The following is a 24,380-nucleotide window of genomic DNA, read 5'->3' as shown; positions in this document are numbered from 1 at the left end:
CCACAAGTCTGGTTCATCCTTGGGAGCAATTTCCAAACACCTGAAGGTACTACGTTCATCTGTACAAACAATAGTATGCAAGTATAAACACCATGGGACCATGTAGCCGTCATACCGCTCAGGAAGGAGGCGCGTTCTGTCTCCTAGAGATGAACGTACTTTGGTGCGAAAAGTGCAAATCAATCCCAGAACAACAGCAAAGGACCTTGTGAATATGCCGGAGGAAACAGGTACAAAAGTATCTATATCCACTGTAAAACAAGTCCTATATCGACATAACCTGAAAGGCCACTCAAGAAGGAAGAAGCCATTGCTCCAAAACCGCCATAAAAAGCCAGACTACGATTTGCAACTGCACATGGGGACAAAGATTGTACTTTTTGGAGAAATGTCCTCTGGTCTGATGAAACAAAAATATAATTGTTTGGCCATAACGACCATTGTTATGTTTGGAGGAAAAAGGGGGAGGCTTGGAAGCCGAAGAACACCATCCCAGCCGTGAAGCACGGGGGTGGCAGCATCATGTTATGGGGGTGCTTTGCTGTAGGAGGGACTGGTGCACTTCAGAAAATAGATGGCATCATGAGGAAAGAAAATGATGTGGATATATTGAAGCAACATCTCAAGACATCAGTCAGGGAGTTAAAGCTTGGTCGCAAATGGGTCTTCCAAATGGACAATGACCCCAAGCATAATTTCAAAGTTGTGGCAAAATGGCTTAAGGACAACAAAGTCAAGGTATTGGAGTGGCCATCACAAAGCCCTGACCTCAATCCCATAGCAAATGTGTGGGCAGAACTGAAAAAGCGTGTGCGAGCAAGGAGGCCTACAAACCTGACTCAGTTACACCAGCTCTGTCAGGAGGAATGGGCCAAAATTCACCCAACTTATTGTGGGAAGCTTGTGGAAGGCTACCCGAAAGGTTTGACCCAAGTTAAACAATTTAAAGGCAATGCTACCAAATACTTATTGAGTGTATGTAAACTTCTGACCCACTGGGGATGTGATGAAATAAATAATAGCTGAAATAAATCATTCTCTCTACTATTATTCTGACATTTCACATTCTTAAAATAAAGTGGTGATCCTAACTGACCTAAGACAGGGAATTTTTACTCGGATTAAATGTCAGGAATTGTGAAAAACGGAGTTTAAATGTATTTGGCTAAGGTGTATATAATTGGCTAAGGACTTCAACTGTACTTTTTCTTGCCACTGTATTTTGACGAATCAGAATATGGTGAGTAATGATGGACAGGGAATGACAGCTCATTAGTAGAGAACTTACTGTGCCAGGTCTTGGATAGGGGACCTTTCCTGTGAACTCGGCCCACTTGTACTGCGGTCCCTCCTTGTGGTAGAAGTTTCCTTTGAAGGCCCTTACCACGTCCTGCAGGTGGTACACACACACCGCCGAACCATTCAGAACGTCACTGTGGGGAAGAGAGGAGATAGTGTGTCAGTCATTATTACATTTCAATCAACTGTTAACTGTTTTTGAAAGAAAAGCAATTTTTTTGTCCGTTAAAATAACATCAAATTGATCATAAATACAGTGTAGACATCGTTAATGTTGTAAATGACTACTGTAGCTGGAAACGGCAGATTTTTTATGACACACACACACACACACACACACACACACACACACACACACACACACACACACACACACACACACACACACACACACACACACACAAACAGGCTGAATCACCTGGATGTGGTAAAGAGTCCGTAGATCAGAGGGTTCTTCTTGTCCTTCCCATCATGTAGGATAAAGATGTCCTCTGGAAGGAGAAGAGAAGGGATACATGTTGAATTAGGTAAGAGACTTGGGTCAAACTGATTATAGGGCTGCATTATTAAATTATAATTTAATAAATGCATTACTGATTATAATTTGCATTATTAAATATGTGACATGACAGGGTTGAGTTTGTGGTAGGGTTGTGAGTATTCTCTCTGTGTGTGTTCTCATTACGCGAGCGATGAGAGGAGCGGAGTGCTGGACAGATCAGATGATCATCCACCTCAAGAAGTCCATCAAAAAATGATCAAACTGTGCTCGACTCCAGGAAACAGAGGCAGGTAACAACCTACGTCGCTCTCTAGCAGAAAACCTAGAGAACATTGAGACTCTCTTGAATGAGGAGGGTTCGATCGACGACAAATGGTCCTCCTTAAATACATCACTCTATCAGTAGCCCACTCCATTGGCTACAGCAGCAAGAAACATCAGAGCTGGTTAGACGAAACTCCACATACATATCCACCCTCCACAGCATAGACAAGGTACATATCCACCCTCCACAGCATAGACAAGGTACATATCCACCCTCCACAGCACAGACAAGGTACATATCCACCCTCCACAGCACAGACAAGGTACATAAAGCCACACTCAACAACCCCACTTCTGAAGCCCTCAAAAGCAATGGCAAGTGCAGTGGAGGGAGGCACAGAGTGCTCTACGACATCTACAAAATGACTGGTGGATCTCCAAAGCACAAGAAATAAAATCTTGTGCGGACAGATATGACACTTTTATGATGCCCTGAAGACCACCCACGGCCCAAGAAGTTGCTTTCTCCGTACCCTGAGAAGTGCAGATGGGTCTACACTCATAAACTAAAATAATCCAGAGGTGGGGTGCGCATTTTGAAAGTGACCAGGCAGAGTCGTGTTCCACACTCAGAGATCCTACAGAGAACCAACTGCAGGAGCACTGACGAGTCCATCACACACCACTAGCTTAGATGGCTCAGCCATGCTATCCGGATGCCAGAGGATTGCCTGCCACAAAAGATGCTGCACGGACAGCTACAACTGGGCCGTTGCTCTTCAGGTGGGCAGAAAAGGCGGCTGAAGAACCAACTGAAGACATCACTAAAGAAGTGTGGGATAAACTCTGCCTCCCTCCAGACTGTTGATGTGGACCGTTCCACCTGCCGTGGCCTCTGCCATCAAGGAGTGCAGTTGGCCGCGGAAAAAAGGACTGAACGTAGCCTGGCGAAGAGACTGGCCTCAATGGCAGATAATGTGCATCCCGCATCAGATTATACAGTTGTTAGCAAACCCACAAGCAGTAGTGGAAGTCATCATCGGATACGAAATGTGTGCGTATGTATGTGTGAGCATGCGAGTGAGCAAGTGTGTGTGTGTGTGTGTGTGTGTGTGTGTGTGTGTGTGTGTGTGTGTGTGTGTGTGTGTGTGTGTGTGTGTGTGTGTGTGTGTGTGTGTGTGTGTGTGTGTGTGTGTGTGTGTGTGTGTGTGTGTGTGTGTGTGTGTGTGTGTGTGTGTGTGTGTGTGTGTGTGTGTGTGTGTGTGTGTGTGTGTGTGTGTGTGTGTGTGTGTGTGTGTGTGTACAAGTGTGTTCCTATTTGTGTGCGTGTGACTAATGCTGTTTGGTATGGTGGTACGGTTGAGTGGGCCAACCTAACGAATCCCAGGCAGTAATATGCCATTTCAGTGTGAGAGCTGAAGACGAGCTGATCCTCCATGACCAATCCTCCTACAGCAGGCCTCTCCTGCCGTGCAGCTAGGCCTCTCTGCCTCTCTGTCTCCTATGGCCCCACACTGTCCTCCATCCCTCCCATCCCCATGACACAGATCAACCACTGACCAAATATATGACACACGAACATGTACACAAACAAGACATTGATATGAACTTTTCAGGGAAGTTAGGAACAAATATACACAGGCAGTTAGGAAAGCAAAGGCTAGCTTTTTCAAACAGAAATGTGCATCCTGTAGCACAAACTCCAAAATGTTCTGGGACACTGTAAAGTCCATGGAGAATAAAAGCACCTCCTCCCAGCTGCCCACTGCACTGAGGCTAGGAAACACTGTCACCACCGATAAATCTGCGATAATTGAGAATTTCAATAGCATTTTTCTACAGCTGGCCATGCTTTCCACCTGGCTACCCCAACCCCGGTCAACAGCTCTGCACTCCCCACAGCAACTCGCCCAAACCTCAACCATTTCTCCTTCACCCAAATCCAGATAGCTGATGTTCTTAAAGAACTGCAAAACCTGGACCCCTACAAATCAGCTGGACCCTCTCTTTTTAAAATGATCTGCCGAAATTGTTGCAACCCTTATTAATAGCCTGTTCAACCTCTCTTTCGTATCGTCTGAGATTCCCAAAGATTGGAAAGCTGCTGCGATCATCCCCCTCTTCCAAGGGGGAGACACTCTAGACCCAAACAGACCTATATCTATCCTACCCTGCCTTTCTAAGGTCTTCGAAAGCCAAGTCAACAAATAGATTACTGACCATTTCGAATCCCACCGTACCTTCTCCGCTATGCAATCTGGTTTCAGAGCTGGTCATGGGTGCACTTCAGCCACACTCAAGGTCCTAAACGATATCATAACCGCCATCGAAAAGAGACATTACTGTGTAGCCGTATTCATCAACCTGGCCAAGGCTTTCGACTCTGTCAATCACCACATTCTTATTGGCAGACAACAGCCTTGGTTTCTCAAATGATTGCCTCGCCTGGTTCACCAACTACTTCTCTGATAGAGTTCAGTGTGTCAAATCGGAGGGCCTGTTGTCCGGAACCTCTTGCAGTCTCTATGGGGGTGCCACAGGGTTCAATTCTCGGGCTGACTCTCTTCTCTGTATACATCCATTATGTCGCTCTCGCTGCTGGTGATTCTCTGATCCACCTCTACGCAGACGACACCATTCTGTATACTTCTGGCCCTTCTTTGGACACTGTGTTAATTAAAATCCAGACGAGATTCAATGTCATACAACTCTCCTTCCGTGGCCTCCAACTGCTCTTAAATGCAAGTAAAACTAAATGCATGCTCTTCAACCGATCACTGCCCGCACCTGCCCGCCCGCCCGTCCAGCATCACTACTCTGGACGGTTCTGACTTAGAATATGTGGACATCTACAAATACCTAGGTGTCTGGCTAGACTGTAAACTCTCCTTCCAGACTCACATTAAGCATCTCCAATCCAGAATTAAATCTAGAATCGGCTTCCTATTTCGCAAACAAAGCATCCTTCACTCATGCTGCCAAACATTCCCTCGTAAAACTGACCATCCTACCGATACTCGACTTCGGCGATGTCATCTATAAAATAGCCTCCAACACTCTACTCAACAAATTGGATACAGTCTATCACAGTGCCATCCGTTTTGTCACCAAAGCCCCATATATCACCACCACTGCAACCTGTACGCTCTCGTTGGCTGGCCATCGCTTCATACTCATCGCCAAACCCACTGGCTCCAGGTCATCTACAAGTCTCTGCTAGGTAGCGCCCCGCCTTATCTCAGCTCACTGGTCACCATAGTAGCACCCACCCATAGCACCCGCTCCAGCAGGTATATCTCACTGGTCACCCCCAAAGCCAATTCCTCCTTTGGCCGCCTTTCCTTCCAGTTCTCTGCTTCCAATGACTGGAACGAACTGCAAAAATCACTGAAGCTGGAGACCCATATCTCCCTCACTAGCTTTAAGCACCCGCTGTCAGAGCAGCTCACAGATCACTGCACCTGTACGTAGCCCATCTGTAAACAGCCCATCCAACTACCTCATCCCCATACTGTATCTATTTATTTATCTTGCTCCTTTACACCCCAGTATCTCTACTTGCACATTCATCTTCTGCACATCTACCATTCCAGTGTCTAATTGCTATATTGTAATTACTTCGCCACCATGGCCTATTTATTGCCTTAACTCCCTTATCTTACCTCATTTGAACAAACTGTATATAGAATTTTATTTTTTCTACAGTATTATTGACTGTATGTTTCTTTATTCCATGTGTAACTCTGTGTTGTTGTATGTGTCGAACTGCTGTGCTTTATCTTGGCCAGGTCGCAGTTGTAAATGAGAACTTGTTCTCAACTAGCCTACCTGGTTAAATAAAGGTGGGGGGGAAAAAAATTACGCACACGCAGTCTGTGTATACACAGTTACATGAACCAGTTGTACACACAGACATACTGGATGCGACACACAAACACATGCACACACGTACACAGGAATGCACGCACGCACGCACAAACACACAAACAGACAAACACACACACGCTAGCATACAGACAGTATGTATGGTGGGCTTGTAGTTGTGGTGTGGTACACAGTGAAGCGTAAAACTATTCTCACATTCCTCTCGTTCCTGCTGCTTCAGGTGGCCTCGATGAGATCAGTTTGGTGGGAATCTAATCTTACCTCCCACACATACACCACTGCACACATACACACACCACTGCACACATACACACACCACTGCACACACACGCCGCCGCATAGCCCAGGGCATAACACACAGCAGAGGAGTTTGGGTACACCATGCTGTGGAGGCACTGCTGGCTATCTGTCTCTGTCTCTCTCTCTCTCTCTGTCTGAACAATCATCTCTCTCAAATCCCCATTTTGTGAGTCTCTTTCCTCTACATTTCTTTGTCTTTCTCCTCTCTCTCTCTCTCTCTCTCTCTCTCTCTCTCTCTCTCTCTCTCTCTCTCTCTCTCTCTCTCTCTCTCTCTCTCTCTCTCTCTCTCTCTCTCTACTTTTCTTTCCAGAGGGCTCTACCTGTGTCAGTTCCTCTAAACAAAGGGATCTGTTCTCCTGGAGGGTAGATACCCTTGTCTGGCCCGCACCCCTCAGGCTCCAGCCCCTATCCTTCCCAGCCTTATCCCAAAAAACGACCGCCTCTCCTCAACTTCTCACCCCTCCTCTTCACTCCCCTTCCCTCATCAGAGTTGGGCTATCTAAGGACTAGGATGTGGGTTCTGTCTTGCATACCCCCTGGCCACACTCACACATATAGGAACTTCCTCTAAATCCCTGAAATCTATAAACCCAAAACAAACTACTCAAGACCTTTTAGTCCTCTGCTTCGGGACCGAAGTGTTCAAACCTCAACTATGTGGTCCAATAGTTACTGTGTCCTGGTCCAAACTCATGGTATGACAGTCCTGAAGAACAACATAATAACAAAATAACAACATAGCAGTGAATTCTGTTGATGGGATTCTGACCAATTACACCTTTTAAATGTTTACATGTTTCTCCCACTGGGCACACATTGGTTGAATCAACATTGTTTCCGCGTCGTTTCAATGAAATTATGTTGAACCAACGTGGAATAGATGTTGAATTGATGTCTGTGCCCAGTGGGCTATATTTAAATCCATAAAAATTCCACTAAACTCTGATACTCTAAGACTTTCGCTAACCATGTCTCTCATAAGCTTTCAATCTAAGACTACTGTTGGAACCACTTTATTCTGACTGTAGGATTAGAAACTAATGTATTCAGTAAATGTTGATGGTTGAGTACTCAACACTGTCAACGATCCCTTTCACCTGTACAAACAGAGATGACCTGCCAGGATAGTGGCTTTTGTCAAAGCTGACACAAGTTTCGCTCAAATATTCCTGTTGAAGTTCCGGCATAGATAACAACCTGACTCAGACTGTGTCCACTCCTCCACCATGAGGGACCCGGACACACACCAGGCGCTCATGGGATTCGTAGTGTTTCTGGCCGACGGAGCATGGCGTAAACTAAACACCGGCGGCATTCTTGGGCTGATGATCTTTGATGATCTTTTCAGCTGCAATATGTCCCGGGGCAGGTTGTTGTGTGGGGATGTTTATGTTCATCCTCCTACTCACTGTCCTGGCTGAGACGTGTTGGGTTGGACAGAAAGGGGTGTGTGTCATAGTGTGTGTGTGTGTGTGTGTGTGTGTGTGTGTGTGTGTGTGTGTGTGTGTGTGTGTGTGTGTGTGTGTGTGTGTGTGTGTGTGTGTGTGTGTGTGTGTGTGTGTGTGTGTGTGTGTGTGTGTGACTACAGCAGTGGCTGTTTGTGGGTTCTGCGGAGGGCGTGCGTGCGTGCGTGCGTGCGTGCGTGCGTGCGTGCGTGCGTGCGTGCGTGCGTACGTACGTGAGTGCATGTGTGTGCGTGTGAGTGTGTGTATCATAATGTGTGTAGTTGACTTAGTTTAACCCCAGAGAGAAGGAAGGAGGGGGTGAAGTAGGGCTCAGTGTGTGTGTGTGTGTGTGTCATAATGTGTGTAGTTGACTTAGTTTAACCCCAGAGAGAAGGAAGGAGGGGGTGAAGTAGGGCTCAGTGTGTGTGTGTGTGTGTCATAATGTGTGTAGTTGACTTAGTTTAACCCCAGAGAGAAGGAAGGAGGGGGTGAAGTAGGGCTCAGTGTGTGTGTGTTTGTGTCATAATGTGTGTAGTTGACTTAGTTTAACCCCAGAGAGAAGGAAGGAGGGGGTGAAGTAGGGCTCAGTGTGTGTGTGTCATAATGTGTGTAGTTGACTTAGTTTAACCCCAGAGAGAAGGAAGGAGAGGGTGAAGTAGGGCTCAGTGTGTGTGTGTCATAATGTGTGTAGTTGACTTAGTTTAACCCCAGAGAGAAGGAAGGAGAGGGTGAAGTAGGGCTCAGTGTGTGTGTGTCATAATGTGTGTAGTTGACTTAGTTTAACCCCAGAGAGAAGGAAGGAGGGGGTGAAGTAGGGCTCAGTGTGTGTGTGTTTGTGTCATAATGTGTGTAGTTGACTTAGTTTAACCCCAGAGAGAAGGAAGGAGGGGGTGAAGTAGGGCTCAGTGTGTGTGTGTGTGTGTCATAATGTGTGTAGTTGACTTAGTTTAACCCCAGAGAGAAGGAAGGAGGGGGTGAAGTAGGGCTCAGTGTGTGTGTGTTTGTGTCATAATGTATGTAGTTGACTTAGTTTAACCCCAGAGAGAAGGAAGGAGAGGGTGAAGTAGGGCTCAGTGTGTGTGTGTGTGTGTCATAATGTGTGTAGTTGACTTAGTTTAACCCCAGAGAGAAGGAAGGAGAGGGTGAAGTAGGGCTCAGTGTGTGTGTGTTTGTGTCATAATGTGTGTAGTTGACTTAGTTTAACCCCAGAGAGAAGGAAGGAGAGGGTGAAGTAGGGCTCAGGTTGTTTATTCTACTGTCTGGTTGTCTTTACAAAGATAGATGTGATAAGGGACTGGTCCTGTCTCTCTGTCTCGCTCTCAGCGAGGCCAGCTACTGATCACATCACTTACTGATACACCATGGCCTACATAACCACCCATGACAGAGTGCACACATAAACATAGACACACACATGCACACACACACTAATCACCCCATAACGCACATGGAAAACAGAAGATGAAACAGCAGAAGGACAGTACCAGACTCTTAAATCCTCTCTAACAGAGACTAAGAGACTTCAGAGCAGTTGCCTGGGCGACCAGGGCTGAAGTACTACAGAGGCAGAGCAGGGTAAATGGACAAGGCTGCTGGTCACCGTGGTAACAGAGTGGAATACCACAAGCCAGGGTGGGGTGGAGTGGAGTTATGCTGGCTGCATGATCAAACACTGGGCCTTCTGTTGGCCAAGCATAGAATTTTCACTTCCATAGCTGTTTCAGCTCCAGTACAGTCTGTACAATATTCACTCCCTCCCCCACTGCAGTCTTATTGAGATTGAATACTATTGAAGACATATGGTATGTCTGTTGTACATTAGGATGATTGTCTGTATGTTTGACTTGTTGTATTCATGGTTATGGTCGGTAATCTTATGGTCATGTGTGTGATCACTGGTAAGTAAGAGTGAGGTAAAGTTGATAGTTGATACTCACGTAGTTGGTCAAAGTGAGTCTGTATCCCGTCGGATCCAGGGATGGAGCAGACTATACGTGCCTTCTGGAAGGTGCTCCACTTGTTCACCAGACTCCTCTGACCCCCGATGTCATTCTGTACAGATTAGAACAGATGTCACGATCAACATAGACAGCAGCTATGATAGGAAAAATATAAACAAACACACATACAGGCAACACACACACACACACACACGTCAATACCAGCAGACACACACAGGCACGTAGAGATCTTACCTTGCAGACACGTGCCACTCGGGAGTACAGCACCTTCCCAGCAGCCCCCTCTGCCTCCTGAGCCCGCTCAGTGAAGAACACGTACACCTTGTCGTCCTCTGGGTTATCAGTCTCCGCCATCGAGGCCACCTTCACAAACTGGGCATCTGACAGAGAGAGAGAGGAAGAGAGAGAGAGAGAGAGAGAGAGAGAGAGAGAGAGAGAGAGAGAGAGAGAGAGAGAGAGAGAGAGAGAGAGAGAGAGAGAGGAGAGAGAGAGAGAGAGAGAGAGAGAGAGAGAGAGAGAGAGAGAGAGAGAGAGAGAGAGAGAGAGAGAGAGAGAGAGAGAGAGAGAGAGAGAGAGAGAGAGAGAGAGAGAGAGAGAGAGAGAGAGAGAGAGAGAGAGAGAGGGAGCGCGAGAGAGAGGGGGGAGAGAAAGTTTGCAATTTAGACAGAAGGAAAGCGGGAGAGAGAGAGACAAAAAACAGAGCAAACTAGAATATTATTTGGCCCTAAACAGAGAGTGCACAGTGGCAGAATACCTGACCATTGTGACTGACCTAAACTTAAGGAAAGCTTTGACTATGTACAGACTTAGTGAGCATAGCCTTGGTATTGAGAAAGGCCGCCTCGCTCTCAAGAGAAGACAGGCTATGCCCACAAAATGAGGTGGAAACTGAGCTGCACTTTCTAACCTCCTGCCAAATGTATGACCATATTAGATAAACATATTTTCCTCAGATTACACAGATCCACAAAGAATTCGAAAAAACAAACCCAGTTTGATAAACTCCCATGTCTACTGGATGAAATACCACAGTGTGCCATCACAGCAGCAAGATGTGTGACCTGTTGCCACAAGACAAGGTCAACCAGTGAAGAACACATATTTATGTTGATTTACTTTCCCTTTTGTACTTTAACTATTTGCACATCGTTACAACACTGTATATAAACATAATATGACATTTGAAATGTCTATATTCTTTTGGAACTTCTGTGAGTGTAACGTTTACTGTTAATTTTTATTGTTTATTTCACTTTTGTTTGTTATCTACTTCACTTGCTTTGTCAATGTTAACATATGTTTCCCATACCAATAAAGACCTTAAATTGAATTGAATTGAGAGAAAGAGATAGAGAGAAGGGAGAGTTTACAAATGAGAGAGAAAGATCGAAAGGGAGATGAAAGAGAAAGAAAACAAATGACAGAGAATGAAAGGAAAATGTTGTGATGAGTAAGAGTGAAAGAGAGAATGAAGAGAAATGATTTAGTTGTTATTGTTTGATCAAGCCTATAGAGAGGTTCCTACAGAATCCTAGAACGCTGAGACCAAGTTCCTTACCCTGAAGCCAGGTGGAGTCGTACTGCTCAGTGCGGATCACATGACGACTGCCCAGGTTGCGGAAGAAGGCAGAGTCTCGACTCATGAAGTCGGAAGAGATCCCAGCGTACAGCTCGCCATCTGTACACGAATACAGACAAACACATTATCCGCCACACTATTTAGACCTACCCTATGGAACAGCACATATAAACATGCATTATCATCAACATCCACCTACAAGGACAGTAAACAGGTCCTTTTATTAGTGTGCACTTACGCACACACAAGACATTTTCTCACACATACTGTCGTGGTCTTACCAATAATGGCTGTGGCTGTTTTCTGGTGTGGATCGTATGGACACTTTCCCTTCCCACATTCAGTCTCTCCAAATGACAGAGTTTGTCGCTCCGACTGCCAAATAAACAGAATTGAATAAACACATTATACACAATGTGTACATGCACGCAAGCACACACACACACACACACACACACACACACACACACACACACACACACACACACACACACACACACACACACACACACACACACACACACACACACACACACACACACACACACACACACACACACACACACACACACACACACACACACAATCACACTGCCACATGACTAATGTACAGTACACCTGTGAAACTGTCCCAGACTTGTATACAATAATGAGGTAGTAATGGCTGTAAATATTTGGGTGAACATTTTGTAAAATGCAATGCGAGGGAGGCAGCGCCGCCGGCCGCTCACAGCACAGCCTCCCCTCGTGTTCCTGCTCAGGAGTCTGAGCCCCTTTAATGGGTTTAGTACCTTCTCTCAGAAACACAGACACATTTAATGGGTTTAGTACCTTCTCTCAGAAACACAGACACATTTAATGGGTTTAGTACCTTCTCTCAGAAACACAGACACCTTTAATGGGTTTAGTACCTTCTCTCAGAAACACAGACACCAGCACACTGGGGACCAGAGTAGGGTGGGAAAATAGTGTGTGAAAGAAGAAAGCGAGAAAGAGGAAGAGGGAGGGAGGGAGTTTAGCTAAGAATTGTTAAGATACATGGTAAACACACAGAGACAGATAGGACAGGCTGGTATCAGGGTATATGGGTACACAGTACAGTACACATAGGTTACCTACAGATAGCGCAGCTATAGGGGTAGACAGCTAGACCTATAGTCAGATAAAACACACGAATATAGGATTTATTGCTATAGGACAGATGTAGAGGGACAGACAGGGAAAGCTTGAGATAGGCATCAGTAGAGTGTGTTTCTCAAACCACTCCAGGTGCGCATGTGTGTGTGTGTGTGCGTGCGTGCGTGCGTGTGTGTATGTGTGTGTGTGTGTGTGTGTGTGTGTGTGTGTGTGTGTGTGTGTGTGTGTGTGTGTGTGTGTGTGTGTGTGTGTGTGCGTGCGCGCGTGCGTGCGTGCGTGCGTGTGTGTGTGTGTGTGTGTGTGCATGTCTATGTGAGCGCGCGCGTGTGTGATTTTACCTTGAGGAAGACATTGGTGGGGATGAAGGCACAGCGAGGGTTGAAGGCTCCCGTTCCACACACATATAGGTGGGTCTGGTTGTAGGGCTGCAGCACCCGCAGGAAGTTAGCACACTCCAACTGTAGGGGAGACTAGAAGTTAGTACAGTGTGTGTGTGTGTGTGTGTGTGTGTGTGTGTGTGTGTGTGTGTGTGTGTGTGTGTGTGTGTGTGTGTGTGTGTGTGTGTGTGTGTGTGTGTGTGTGTGTGTGTGTGTGTGTGTGTGTGTGTGTGTGTGTGTGTGTGTGTGTACACCGTAACCACTCACCTCCCGGTCCTTTCCAGCCATCAAACACTCTTGGACCCGGTCTGGACTTGCTGGCCAGTAGAGCTGAAAGAGGAAGTGCCAGTATAATTGTCATGCCACCATGATTAGCCGGTATGATGCCACCATAGATGACTAACCTCCATAGCATGTTCACTGAGTTAGTCATTTAGGGGCCGTAGCAGAGATCATGTGATTAGATAAAGATGTTTTCATTATCAGTGAATACCAGAGGGAGGAGTAGAATCAGAGACCACCATGTTTCTCACTGTGAAAAACAACCTTATATAAATCAACCATCTGTGACAAATAACATTTCTTGGATGGGAGTTTTATACATTGGCAGCTGAAAATATGCTTCTATGCTCTGTCACATGGACAAAGATATGGAAATGCATAGAAACTACACTAATCCCTGTGCAACATGCAATTCAATTAGTAATATACTGAAAAGGGACTGGGGGTTTGAATGTGGTAGGGAGAAAAAATCTAATTAAAGGAGGATATGATTGGTAGTGGACATGGATAAATAGAATGTTGGAGAGAGTGATCACACACACACAGTTCTTCTGTCAGTGTGAGTGATGTGGGCTGGTGGTGAGGGACTCGGGCAATAGGAATGCCTCAGGGGTTGGTTGATCAGAGGATAGCTTTTTTAGAGGGCTCATGGCTCCAGTCAAGCTCCTGCCAGGCAGAAATGGGAACAGGGGTGAATGAAGCCTTCACTTATACACTACGTGCTACTCTATGAGAGCCTTCCTGTATAAATGTGTGTCTATGTGTATTAGAATGAGAGTCTGAGAGAGAGGAAGTGGAAAAGGAGAGAAATTAGGATATGACTGGTAGTGGGCATGGTTACATACAGTAGAGAGGTGGACAGAGTGTGTGTGTGGATCTGTGGGTATTAGAATGAGTGTTGGTCTGAAAGAGAGTGGTTGAGAGACACAGGGGGCTTGATGGAAAGAGGAAGGACGCTGGACAGCTGGAGATGGCATCACCATCCATATTGTCATTACCATCAAATTGGGCTTAATTATCCCTTAAATTGCATTAGCCATACACACTGGACAACACACCCTGACTGTGACAGTCATCCACCCCCTTCTTTCTTTCACAAGGTTTTCTGAGTTACACTTTTCCTTACTGGTGAGTGTAGCTGTACTGTATGAATGAATGTGTTCATGTGATTGTATTGAATCTATTACCCTTTTCACACTATCATGCAGACCAGAGCCAAACTGTGGTTTGAATAATCGCTTTTCACATCATCTTTTTCAAATAAGTTCCAACAACTATGGTGGATGTGTCACTAGACCAGCTCAGTGCAGCTTGGTTAGGTTAGGCTCGGTTGGGCTCTGTAGTGTGAAAAGCCCCTATGTGAAAGAAGCCTATAGAGAGCCAGGCAGTCTGACCATGTGTGGGTTCTGTGTGATGTCGTCCAGGCTTGTGGACAGCAGGTTGTCCTTCATGGCCACGTACAGCCGGCGGCCATCTTCGTCTGGCAGCAGAGAGTGCACGTCCCCCGCCGCCAGGGGCAGGGACAGGAGACGGCCATTCTGGACCAGCTCTGAAAGAGAGAGAGAGAAAAATCCAGAGATTAATACGACAACCAGAAGCACAGTACTGAGGATGTCCTAATATGGACACTGTACAGCAGAGGGTACAGTCACAATATGGTACAAAATAAAATATTACAGTTATACTGCATCTGTAATCTAATGACGAATACAACTTGACAGTATGGACAAACAATTTATTGACAGTTTACAATATACAGATAGAAAGGCAGAGAGATCAAAAACACATAGTCACACACCAGCTATAATATCTCAGATGGTACACCAGCTATAATATCTCAGATGGTACACCAGCTATAATATCTCAGATGGTACACCAGCTATAATATCTCAGATGGTACACCAGCTATAATATCTCAGATGGTACACCAGCTATAATATCTCAGATGGTACACCAGCTATAATATCTCAGATGGTACACCAGCTATAATATCTCAGATGGTACACCAGCTATAATATCTCAGATGGTACACCAGCTAATGAGTGGCACTAGGCTGCATCCATCAATCATAGGAGTTGTAGTACTCTGTGTCTAGGACTCTGCATAAGTCTAACTCCATTCCGCAAACAGACATAATATGACACAGCACAAACCCTGTATCTATCAGTATCTATCACACATGCATCTATTCATTTCTCAAGCACTCTTATCGGGCAAAGTTAAAGTCCAAGTCCGCCAGAGAAAAGTAACTAGTACATCTCCAGACAGATAAGACAATAGTGGGTGATACAACAGGGATACAATGACAGCTATGATAGAGGCTGTACAAGATAGATCCGATAGCTGGATAGCTAAGAGTAGCGATTAGCAGAGAATGACAATCGCCACTTCTATCAGTTTACTCTTATTGTGAAACCACACTTCTCCCACACAAACTGATCTACACTAACATACAGCAGATGTCTATGAGCTTTGAGATCACATAGGAAGGAATTTTGAGGATGGATTCGTTTCCATTCGTCTAACTGTCCTAACACATAGAAGTATCTGTTTCCCTTTAGGAAAGCTTAGCTCAAGCTTAGCTCGCATATGTGTTTGATAGAAGATAGAAGGAGGAGGGTTTGGAGAAGATGGAGACTTAATGACAGACAGTGTCTGGTGGTAAAACTGGAACAGTGAGATTAGACTGATGCCATTGTGATGAAACTGACAGACTGAGAAATGAGAGATGACGAGCGTGGAAGAAACGACACAGCAATGAGAAGAGGATAAATCGATGTGGAGAAGGCATGAAAGAGAAAAAATAATCAAATGGAGAGTTAATTTGGAGCAGACGGTCTGTTATTGAGGGAAAATACAAAAATAAAATAAAGTGCCATTTGGAGTTCATTGAATCAGTTGAATTTATTGGGTGAAAGAGGTAGCAAGCGATTTATTTTAAAGATATCGGGAGGACTGAGAGTAAGATTGACAAACTGGCACACACACACTCTTGGTTGTTGGCAAACTTGTTGAGTGACACGTTCCAAATATCACCATCAAATTCCTTGATAAGAGTATAACCATCTTATTTGCCTGTTTGTGGCCCACCTGTTAGCTTGTACGATTCTTGTCATTCTCCATCAACGAGCTGTTGCCTACCACAGCACTGCCGCTGACTGGCTGGGTTTTCTAACAGTAACTGAATGCCTCCATGCCTGTCTGCCTGCTTTATATAGCAAGCCACGACTGTGACTCACTGTCTGTAGGAGCAAACCATTTTCGTGAACGGTGTGGTGTACCTAATAAACTGGTCATTGAGTGTATACTGTACACTGAGTGTACAAAGCATTAAGAACTCCTTCCAGACTCAATTAGTTAGGGCATGGACTCTACAAGGTGTCGAAAGCGTTCCACAGGGATGCTGGCCCATGTTGTTGCCAATGCTTCCCACAGATGTGTCAAGTTGGAGACTCATATCTCCCTCACTAGCTTTAAGCTCCAGCTGTCAGAGCAGCTCACAGATCACTGCACCTGTACATAGCCCATCTGTAAACAGCCCATCTATCTACCTACCTCATCCCCATACAGTATTTATTTATTTATCTTGCTCCTTTGCACCCCAGTATCTTTACTTGCACATTCATCTTCTGCACATCTACCATTCCAGTGTTTAATTGCTATATTGTAATTACTTCGCCACCATGGCCTATTTATTGCCTTAACTCCTTTATCTTACCTCATTTGCACTCACTGTATGTAGACTTTTTGTTTTCTTTTGTTCTACTGTATTATTGACTATGTTTTGTTTATTCCATGTGTAACTCTGTGTTGTTGTCTGTGTCGAATTGCTATGCGTTTATCTTGGCCAGGTCGCTGTTGCAAATGAGAACTTGTTCTCAACTAGCCTACCTGGTTAAATAAAGGTGAAATAACATTTTTAAAAGTTGGCTGGATGTCCTTTGGGTGGTGGACCATTCTTGATACACACTGGAAACTGTTGAGCATGAAAAACCCAGCAGCGTTGCAGTTCTTGACACAAACCGGTGCGCCTGACACCAACTACCATACCCCGTTCAAAGGCACTTCAATCTTTTGTCTTGCCCATTCACCCTCTGAATGGCACACATAGACAATCCATGTCTTAACTGTCTCAAGGCTTAAACATCTGCTCCCCTTCATCTACACTGATTGAAATGGATTTAACAAGTGACATCAATAAGGGATCATAGCTTTCACCTGGATTCACCTGGTCAGTCCGTCATGGAAAGAGCAGGTGTCCTTAATGTTTTGTACACTCAGTGTATGTATATGCTGCATACTTATACACACACACTGGACTATAGAACCAATGGCCAGAGCACCCATCATTATGAGTATATGATGAATGCTTCTTATTCAGGGTGACAGAAAACACATTCCTGCCTCTCCCAAGCACAAATCCCCATTATAGAAACTGACATGTAGTCTCCACACCAACACACATCACACATACACTCACACACACATATACACACACCACACACACAGACACACAGACTTACTCCCAACACACCAGCTGCACCCACCCACCCCATTGGGCCGATCCTTCCTCTGGGGCATTTGCCTTGACAGCAATGACCGTGTCGACCCAGTGGGGGTTCCAGACCTGCCCTCACCAGCAGCCCCTCAGAGGGATTAGTACTGGCAGTGTTTCACTGACTGGCCTCCAGCTAACACCAAAACTCAGCACATCTACTGGAGTAAGTCCATTATCTTCATGCACTAGTGTGCTAACTGCTCAACTGTAAATGTAGGCCAATGTGTATAAACAAACTAGTAAGGTACATTGTTAAATTCAGTCGGCTTAGTTTAAAATCCCCAAAAATCTAGTCAAAATTCGAGATCACAAACAGAAGGGTTTTTGTTTCTGAATGTGTCTAAACTCAGAACAGCCATGTACATTATTTTCAGTCCGGGTAGACTCAACGTGTTTGTAAAGACAGCAGAGTAGAGGTCTTCTCAGGTCCAACATTTTGGACCTGGACCCGAACGGACTGGAGGACAATCACACCGGAACCCAAATGGACCCGACGACAACCAGGCCTAGACCCGGACCTGACGCCCAAGAGAGTCAGCCAAGTTATCACGACTTCCGCCGAAGTCGGTCCCTCTCCTTGTTCGGGCGGGGTTCGGCAGTCGACGTCACAGACTTTCTAGCCACCGCCGATCCACTTTTCATTTTCCATTTGTTTTGTCTCTGTCTTACACACCTGGTTTCACTCACCCAATTACTTGTTTATTATTTAACCCTCTGTTCCCCATGTTTGCTTGTGAGTGATTGTTCGTTGTACATTGGTCCGTTATTGTGGGCTCGCTATATTGCTTTGTATTTTGTATATTTTGAGTAAAGTACGTTGATTACAGGACCATTACACAAGTTGCTCTTCTGATGAAGAAATATGTCTTTATATGTTGGCTATGCCTTCTATAAGTCAATAAATTCACCTTATTAGCATCAAATAAATATGCTATAAGCTATGTAGAGCCGAGGTCGGGTCCATTCGGGTCTATCATCCGTTCTGGTCCCAGGATGGGTCTCGGGTATTCGGGTTCGATCCGTGAAGACCTCTACTTCAGAGTGCAGACGTCCTCAGACAAGCTGAAGGAGACAGCAAGGTCCTTAAGACCTTGACCCTTGACCACCAGTCAGTTGATCCTTGACCCTGTCAATCTAAATCAAAGAAAACGTTTTACAAATTTTCACCGCCCATTCGCCCCATCCTCTCCGCCCCCATACCATCATGCTACAATCCTCATACTTCCCCTGGTATCTGGGGCATTTCTGGGGCGAGTCTCTGTATACCGTTCACCCTCTCTTCCTCTTGTCCTGTGTGGATGTGGATGCCGTGAGTTAGCTTGGCACCAGGAGGACGGGAGTGACCGTGAGTTAGCATGGCACCAGGAGGACGGGAGTGACCGTGAGTTAGCATGGCACCAGGAGGACGGGAGTGACCGTGAGTTAGCTTGGCACCAGGAGGACGGGAGTGACCGTGAGTTAGCATGGCACCAGGAGGACGGGAGTGACCGTGAGTTAGCATGGCACCAGGAGGACGGGAGTGACCGTATGCTTTTAGCCACCAAACAAACCCAAGCCAGCTGACATTAGAGAACCTCAGTCATGGGGGCCACTGATGGGCGTATATGTGATTAGTGCAAATGTATGGCGTGTGACACAGCTAAGAACATTCCTGCATCAGGAGACACAGACACGCACACAACGAGCGCACACACACACACACACACACAGACAAGAGCAATTACAGACACACACAGAGACAAACGTGAAAACAAACACACTGTGGTGGGAGTCCTTTTTAGGACAGCTGGCTCTTTTCCTCAGACTGGTACTGAGGGACAGTTCTACATTTACTGGGGTGGGCTGGTCCAATATAGGCGAGGGTTGACAAACTTTTTTTTTGCTTTGGGGAGGGTAGTGTGATTTTTCCTTGATTTATAGTCTCCATTTTGCTGATTTTACTATATAATGTATTCCATATAGCCAAATTTCCTCATCTACTTACATGCGCCTCCTCTATCAAGGTGTTTTGGTACTTCCCTTATGTACTACACTTTACCAGTCAACTGTCTATCCTGTCATCTATTCATAGTGACAATAGTGATAGGTGGATCGTTTGTCCAGATCTGCAATAGGCTAACTATTAATCATACCACACATAAAATCATACGAATCTGCACCAATTTTCAATATAAATCCACAAGATAGAGGAATAGCTGATTGGCCGGATTCAAAACTTAGAATTTTCCAATTTAAATGATTATATAAAATTCTTGCAACCAATAGAATGTTGTATATATGGGGGATACAACCATCCCAGCTCTGCAGATTCTGCTGCGAAGAGATAGAATCATTAGATCATTTGTTTTGGTACTGTCCATATGTAGCTTGTTTTTGGTTGCAGGTTCAGGAATGGCTGAAGAGTGCTGGGTGATTTGAAAGGTCATAGTCAATCAATCAATAACATATGTGGGAACTCCTTCAAGACTGTTGGGAAAGCATTCCTCATGAAGCTGGTTGAGAGAATGCCAAGAGTGTGCAAAGCTGTCATCAAGGCAAACAGTGGCTGGTTTGAAGAATCTAAAATCTAAAATATATTTTGATTTGTTTAACACTTTTTTGGTTACTACATGATTTCATATGTGTTATTTCATATTTATATTCTACAATATAGGAGATAGTAAAAATGAAGAAAAACCTTTGAATGAGTAGGTGTGTCCAAACTTTTGACTGGTACTGTAAGTATTCAGCCCCTTTACTCAGTACTTTGTTGAAGCACCTTTGGCAGCGATTTCAGCCTTGAGTCTTCTTGGGTATGACGCTACAAGTTTGGCACACCTGTATTTGGGGGGATTCTATATCGTAGTTTTGATGTCTTCACTATTATTCTACAATGTAGAAAATAGTAAAAATAAAGAAAAACCCTTGAATGAGTAGGTGTGTCCAAACTTTGGACTGGTACTGTATATATTTACAAAATTACATTGATGGAAGCTACACTCTATCTGCAATATGATATAGCTGATCCAGTGGCGGTCGGTGCCATTTAAGATGAAGGAGGACTATTCTTTTTTTAATGAGCATGGCTTTATTTCTATTACAGCATATTGGATGACTGTCATTCATATTCCATTCACCCAGATCAATGTAACATCGATAGGTTTAGGCTACTACATGATACTCAAATGTTCCCTATACCCATCATGAGGAGATCAGTGGTGGATCTACTCTCAACAGATTATAGAAGGGCACAGTAGCAGGCCAGTCTGGCTGTATTTTGACTTCTGATACTCAAGCGCGTTCTGTTGCCGATCATCATTCTCCCAAGTCGTCCACATAGGTGACATGCTTTACTTGATTGTGGTGTTGAAAACGCAAACCATGATTACAAGCGCTCAAAGTAATCGGTATACAGTTATGCATTGCTTATTGGTTGTGTGTGGTGCATTGGCACAGAGACCTGGAAAATTACTGGCATATATTTTATATAATTATATAGCATCAAAATGTTGAAAATCAGATTTCCCCTAGCTGATCATTGTCTGCAGCCGGTTCTGATCGTAGTGTAATGACACAGGTAGGGAGAGTGAGCTCATCCGTTGTGGTCTGTGAACCCTCAACCTTCTGCACTGTGCCACAAAACCATGCTGAAGTGTTAAAGTCAATATCTACGTTTATAAACACAGGGTTACTACAATGATTGGTATTTATGGTATTTATTTTTATGACACACACCCCCATACACCAGCCCTGTGCGTAAGTGAGAAAGTGTGTGTGTGGGTGTGAGTGTCTGTCTGTCTGTCTGTGTGTGTGTTTGTGTGTCTGAGTTAGGCTGTCTGTGTCTCTACATGGGGAGCCCCTTAGCTGAGTTGTCTGGCTCACAGTTCCCAGGAGGAAGACTTAGTTCGGTGCGCCACTAGAGAGATGAGGAAACCGGGGCACATTTCCTGTGGAAATGGGGTTATCACTTCACCAATTACTGTGCAATTAGAAAGGCAGGACTGGAGATGTCTGGGAAACGGACAAACACACACTCCCTGACATCTGGATTCTTTCACAACTCAACCAGGCACAAGTGGACACCTTGCCCTTTCACCTTTCTGAATACATAGATATAAATCATAATCAGATTGCCTGAGTCCTTGCCTGAGTATTACCGCACACCTTTAGTTCAAGGCTGCAAAACCACTGTCTGCCGTTGTCAAGGGTGCTACCAAGGAAGAGGGGTACAAATTCTCCCCTCAGGTGAAAGGAGAATGTGTCATCATCTAGATGATGAAATGACTCCCAGTCTATGTCAGTATGTTGTGTGTGAATCAATCTAAATTATAAGAACTTTCAAACATGGCCGCCTCTCCAATCACTGTACTGGGAAATAATACATCATCACAGGTCACAAGAGGAGCAGGTGAACTGTAAAGGAAACCAGACAAGGCAAGCATCATCAAACCCCAACTCTATTATAACCCGCTTGTGTGCGGTTTTCACATGGCTTAACCGCTGAGATTGCTTCATTAGTCTTTTGTATGTGCCGCTATACATTTCACATAATCTGCAGCAGTAAAATGTCCCTTTTGTGTGTGGGGGGCACAAACCCAATCTCCAGCTGTCATTTATCATTTGGGAAATCAGGCCCAGAGTCTACAAGCGACTGGGATAATTGAGTCATTATAAGTGGGGTGGCAGGCAGTTTAACTCCAGTGTTGGCTGGCTGACGTGAAGTTTGACTGAATAACTGGGATAATTTAGTCATTAAGGCTAGGAGGGTTGGAGAGAGAGGGACCAGGCAGCCAGGCTGATGGGGTAATCAGCCATGGTGGGGTTAAAAACCAGCTCCATCACATGTGGTCTTCCAGGATCTGATCTGGAATCAGGCGCCCCTGACCCGTGAAGAGCAGAGGAAAAGGCAGTCAGGCTATCAGATGTACATCGGAGGTAGGGAGGGAAATGACCAGCACATGGTGCTCCCTCTGAGAGTCACTGTCTGTGTGTCGGTGTCTGCATCGGATTGAAACATGCACGCATGTACGCCCAGACAAAGACGCACACATGCACACATTCACACACCCACACATTTCTGACACCCAGCAATTCCTTTATCACACACACTCTTTCTCCCTGTAACGCACAGGACCACAGTACCAACTTGAAACACCTTGTATTAAGCACAATTCACATCTGGCAGTACACATCATCAAAAGCAGCCAGATGGAGCACTGAAATACAGCAGAACAAAAATGTAGAAAATAAAATCTCTCTCTGTGTTGAGCCACTTTAGGTCTGACTAAACTAAATTAATGAGAAAATTTCCACCTGAGAGTATTTTGAAATACTAGCTTTCCTCCCTGCACAATTTCTTTTTGTACTTTCTTGGCCGTGTCCTTTTCAGCCTTGAATCTGATTCTTATTTGTACTTCACATAGTCTGTGTGATGTCTGGGTGTGTTTAAATGGTGTGAGTACAGCCCATTACGATTAGACTATCACTCCCAACTGGGGTTTATTATTGTTACATTATCAGATATGAGTAGATGGAGCAGCTCAAATATCACTCACTGAGCACAGACCAAAAATCTCTTAGAAGACAGATGAATATACAATCATACACATTCTTTAAAGCAAAAATTAGCACTCTCAACGACACACATCTTTACACAAAATCGCACTTTGTCAATCATACACACACATCTTCACACAAAACTGCCATACTCTTCCAAACATAGCTGATCCTTTATTATGTAATGGTATGAGGGAAGCAGTTATAGGGACATAGAAGGAACTAGATGATACAATTCAAATAGACAACACAGTGAGTGGAGAGCTATACAAAAATACAGCACGTGAGGCACACTAAAACAGAGACAGCAGGATGTGAATGGGAGAGAGAGGGGTTCTGTCTTACCTGAGTGGGTGAACTGCAGGCGAGGCTGGGAGGCTCTCCATGCCCCCGTCAGACTGCTCCCCAGGTGGCCTAGGAGGACCAGGGTCACGAACTGCCACATGGTCTCTCACTCACACACACTCAAAGTCCTGAGCACAACACACACTTCACGAGGAAGGCAACTGCAGGAAACACAATCACAAGTATATGTGTGTGGGCTCGGAAAGATACCTAGATAAATCTAGTCCAACAAAACACACTACTCCCACTTGGCTTCAGCTAAACAGCTACAGATCAGATGTGTCTCCTCTCATCTCTTCTCTTCGTGTGACTTGTCTCATGCGTCTCTCACTCTGTTGTATCTTTTCTGTTATGTCTGGGTTTCTCCCCTTGTTGAGTTTTGATTCCTCTCCCACTGTACTCTTCTCATCTCCTCTGATCTCCCTCTCTCTCTCTCGTTCAGTGACTCCTCCTCTCCTCCGTATAGGCAAAGAGGAGGCGGGGGAAGAGTTCCCAAATTACATACACAAACACACACACTCCTTCTCTCTTTTTCACTGCTGCAGGAAAACCTACTTTAAATGGGAATAAGACAACTGCTATGTGTTGTGCCTTTCCTCTTATTTCTCTCCCTCTCGCTCTCACTCTACCCCCTCTTTCTTGTCACTTTCACTCCTCTGCATCAAAGAGTCCTTTTGTTGGCATTGTGAAATTTAAAATTTGATGTATAGCATTTACTTTTTACTTTTAAGTATGATAAAACTACTTTTTCCACCACTTTACTTAAGTACATTTAAAACCAGATACTTTTAGACTTTTACTCAAGTAGTATTTTGCTGGGTGACTTTAATATTATATTAAGCTATCTTTACTTTTACTGAAGTATGACAACTGAGTACTTTTCCCACCACTGAGTAGTAGTAGTAGTAGTA

The 24,380-nt window shown here is 44.8% G+C and overlaps 1 protein-coding gene across 1 annotated transcript in view; it reads right to left on the bottom strand.

Annotated features, from left to right (window-relative positions):
• Positions 1 to 23,940, bottom strand: part of LOC139542704 (semaphorin-3ab-like) — a 30,584-nt gene extending 6,644 nt beyond the window's left edge. Inside the window, exons 1-10 of the mRNA XM_071348471.1 lie at positions 23,470 to 23,940; positions 14,426 to 14,580; positions 13,017 to 13,079; positions 12,711 to 12,830; positions 11,517 to 11,610; positions 11,215 to 11,334; positions 9,891 to 10,036; positions 9,633 to 9,747; positions 1,718 to 1,790; positions 1,289 to 1,433 (exon numbers count right to left, since the gene is read on the bottom strand). Coding sequence (XP_071204572.1) covers positions 1,289 to 1,433; positions 1,718 to 1,790; positions 9,633 to 9,747; positions 9,891 to 10,036; positions 11,215 to 11,334; positions 11,517 to 11,610; positions 12,711 to 12,830; positions 13,017 to 13,079; positions 14,426 to 14,580; positions 23,470 to 23,569 — 1,131 coding nt within the window. The 5' untranslated portion in view covers positions 23,570 to 23,940. The remainder of the gene's footprint in view (positions 1 to 1,288; positions 1,434 to 1,717; positions 1,791 to 9,632; positions 9,748 to 9,890; positions 10,037 to 11,214; positions 11,335 to 11,516; positions 11,611 to 12,710; positions 12,831 to 13,016; positions 13,080 to 14,425; positions 14,581 to 23,469) is intronic.
• Positions 23,941 to 24,380: the final 440 nt, after the last annotated feature.

Source organism: Salvelinus alpinus, chromosome 17, assembly GCF_045679555.1.
Source record: "Salvelinus alpinus chromosome 17, SLU_Salpinus.1, whole genome shotgun sequence".
NCBI lineage: Eukaryota > Metazoa > Chordata > Actinopteri > Salmoniformes > Salmonidae > Salvelinus > Salvelinus alpinus.
This window is presented reverse-complemented; position numbering and strand designations above follow the sequence as displayed.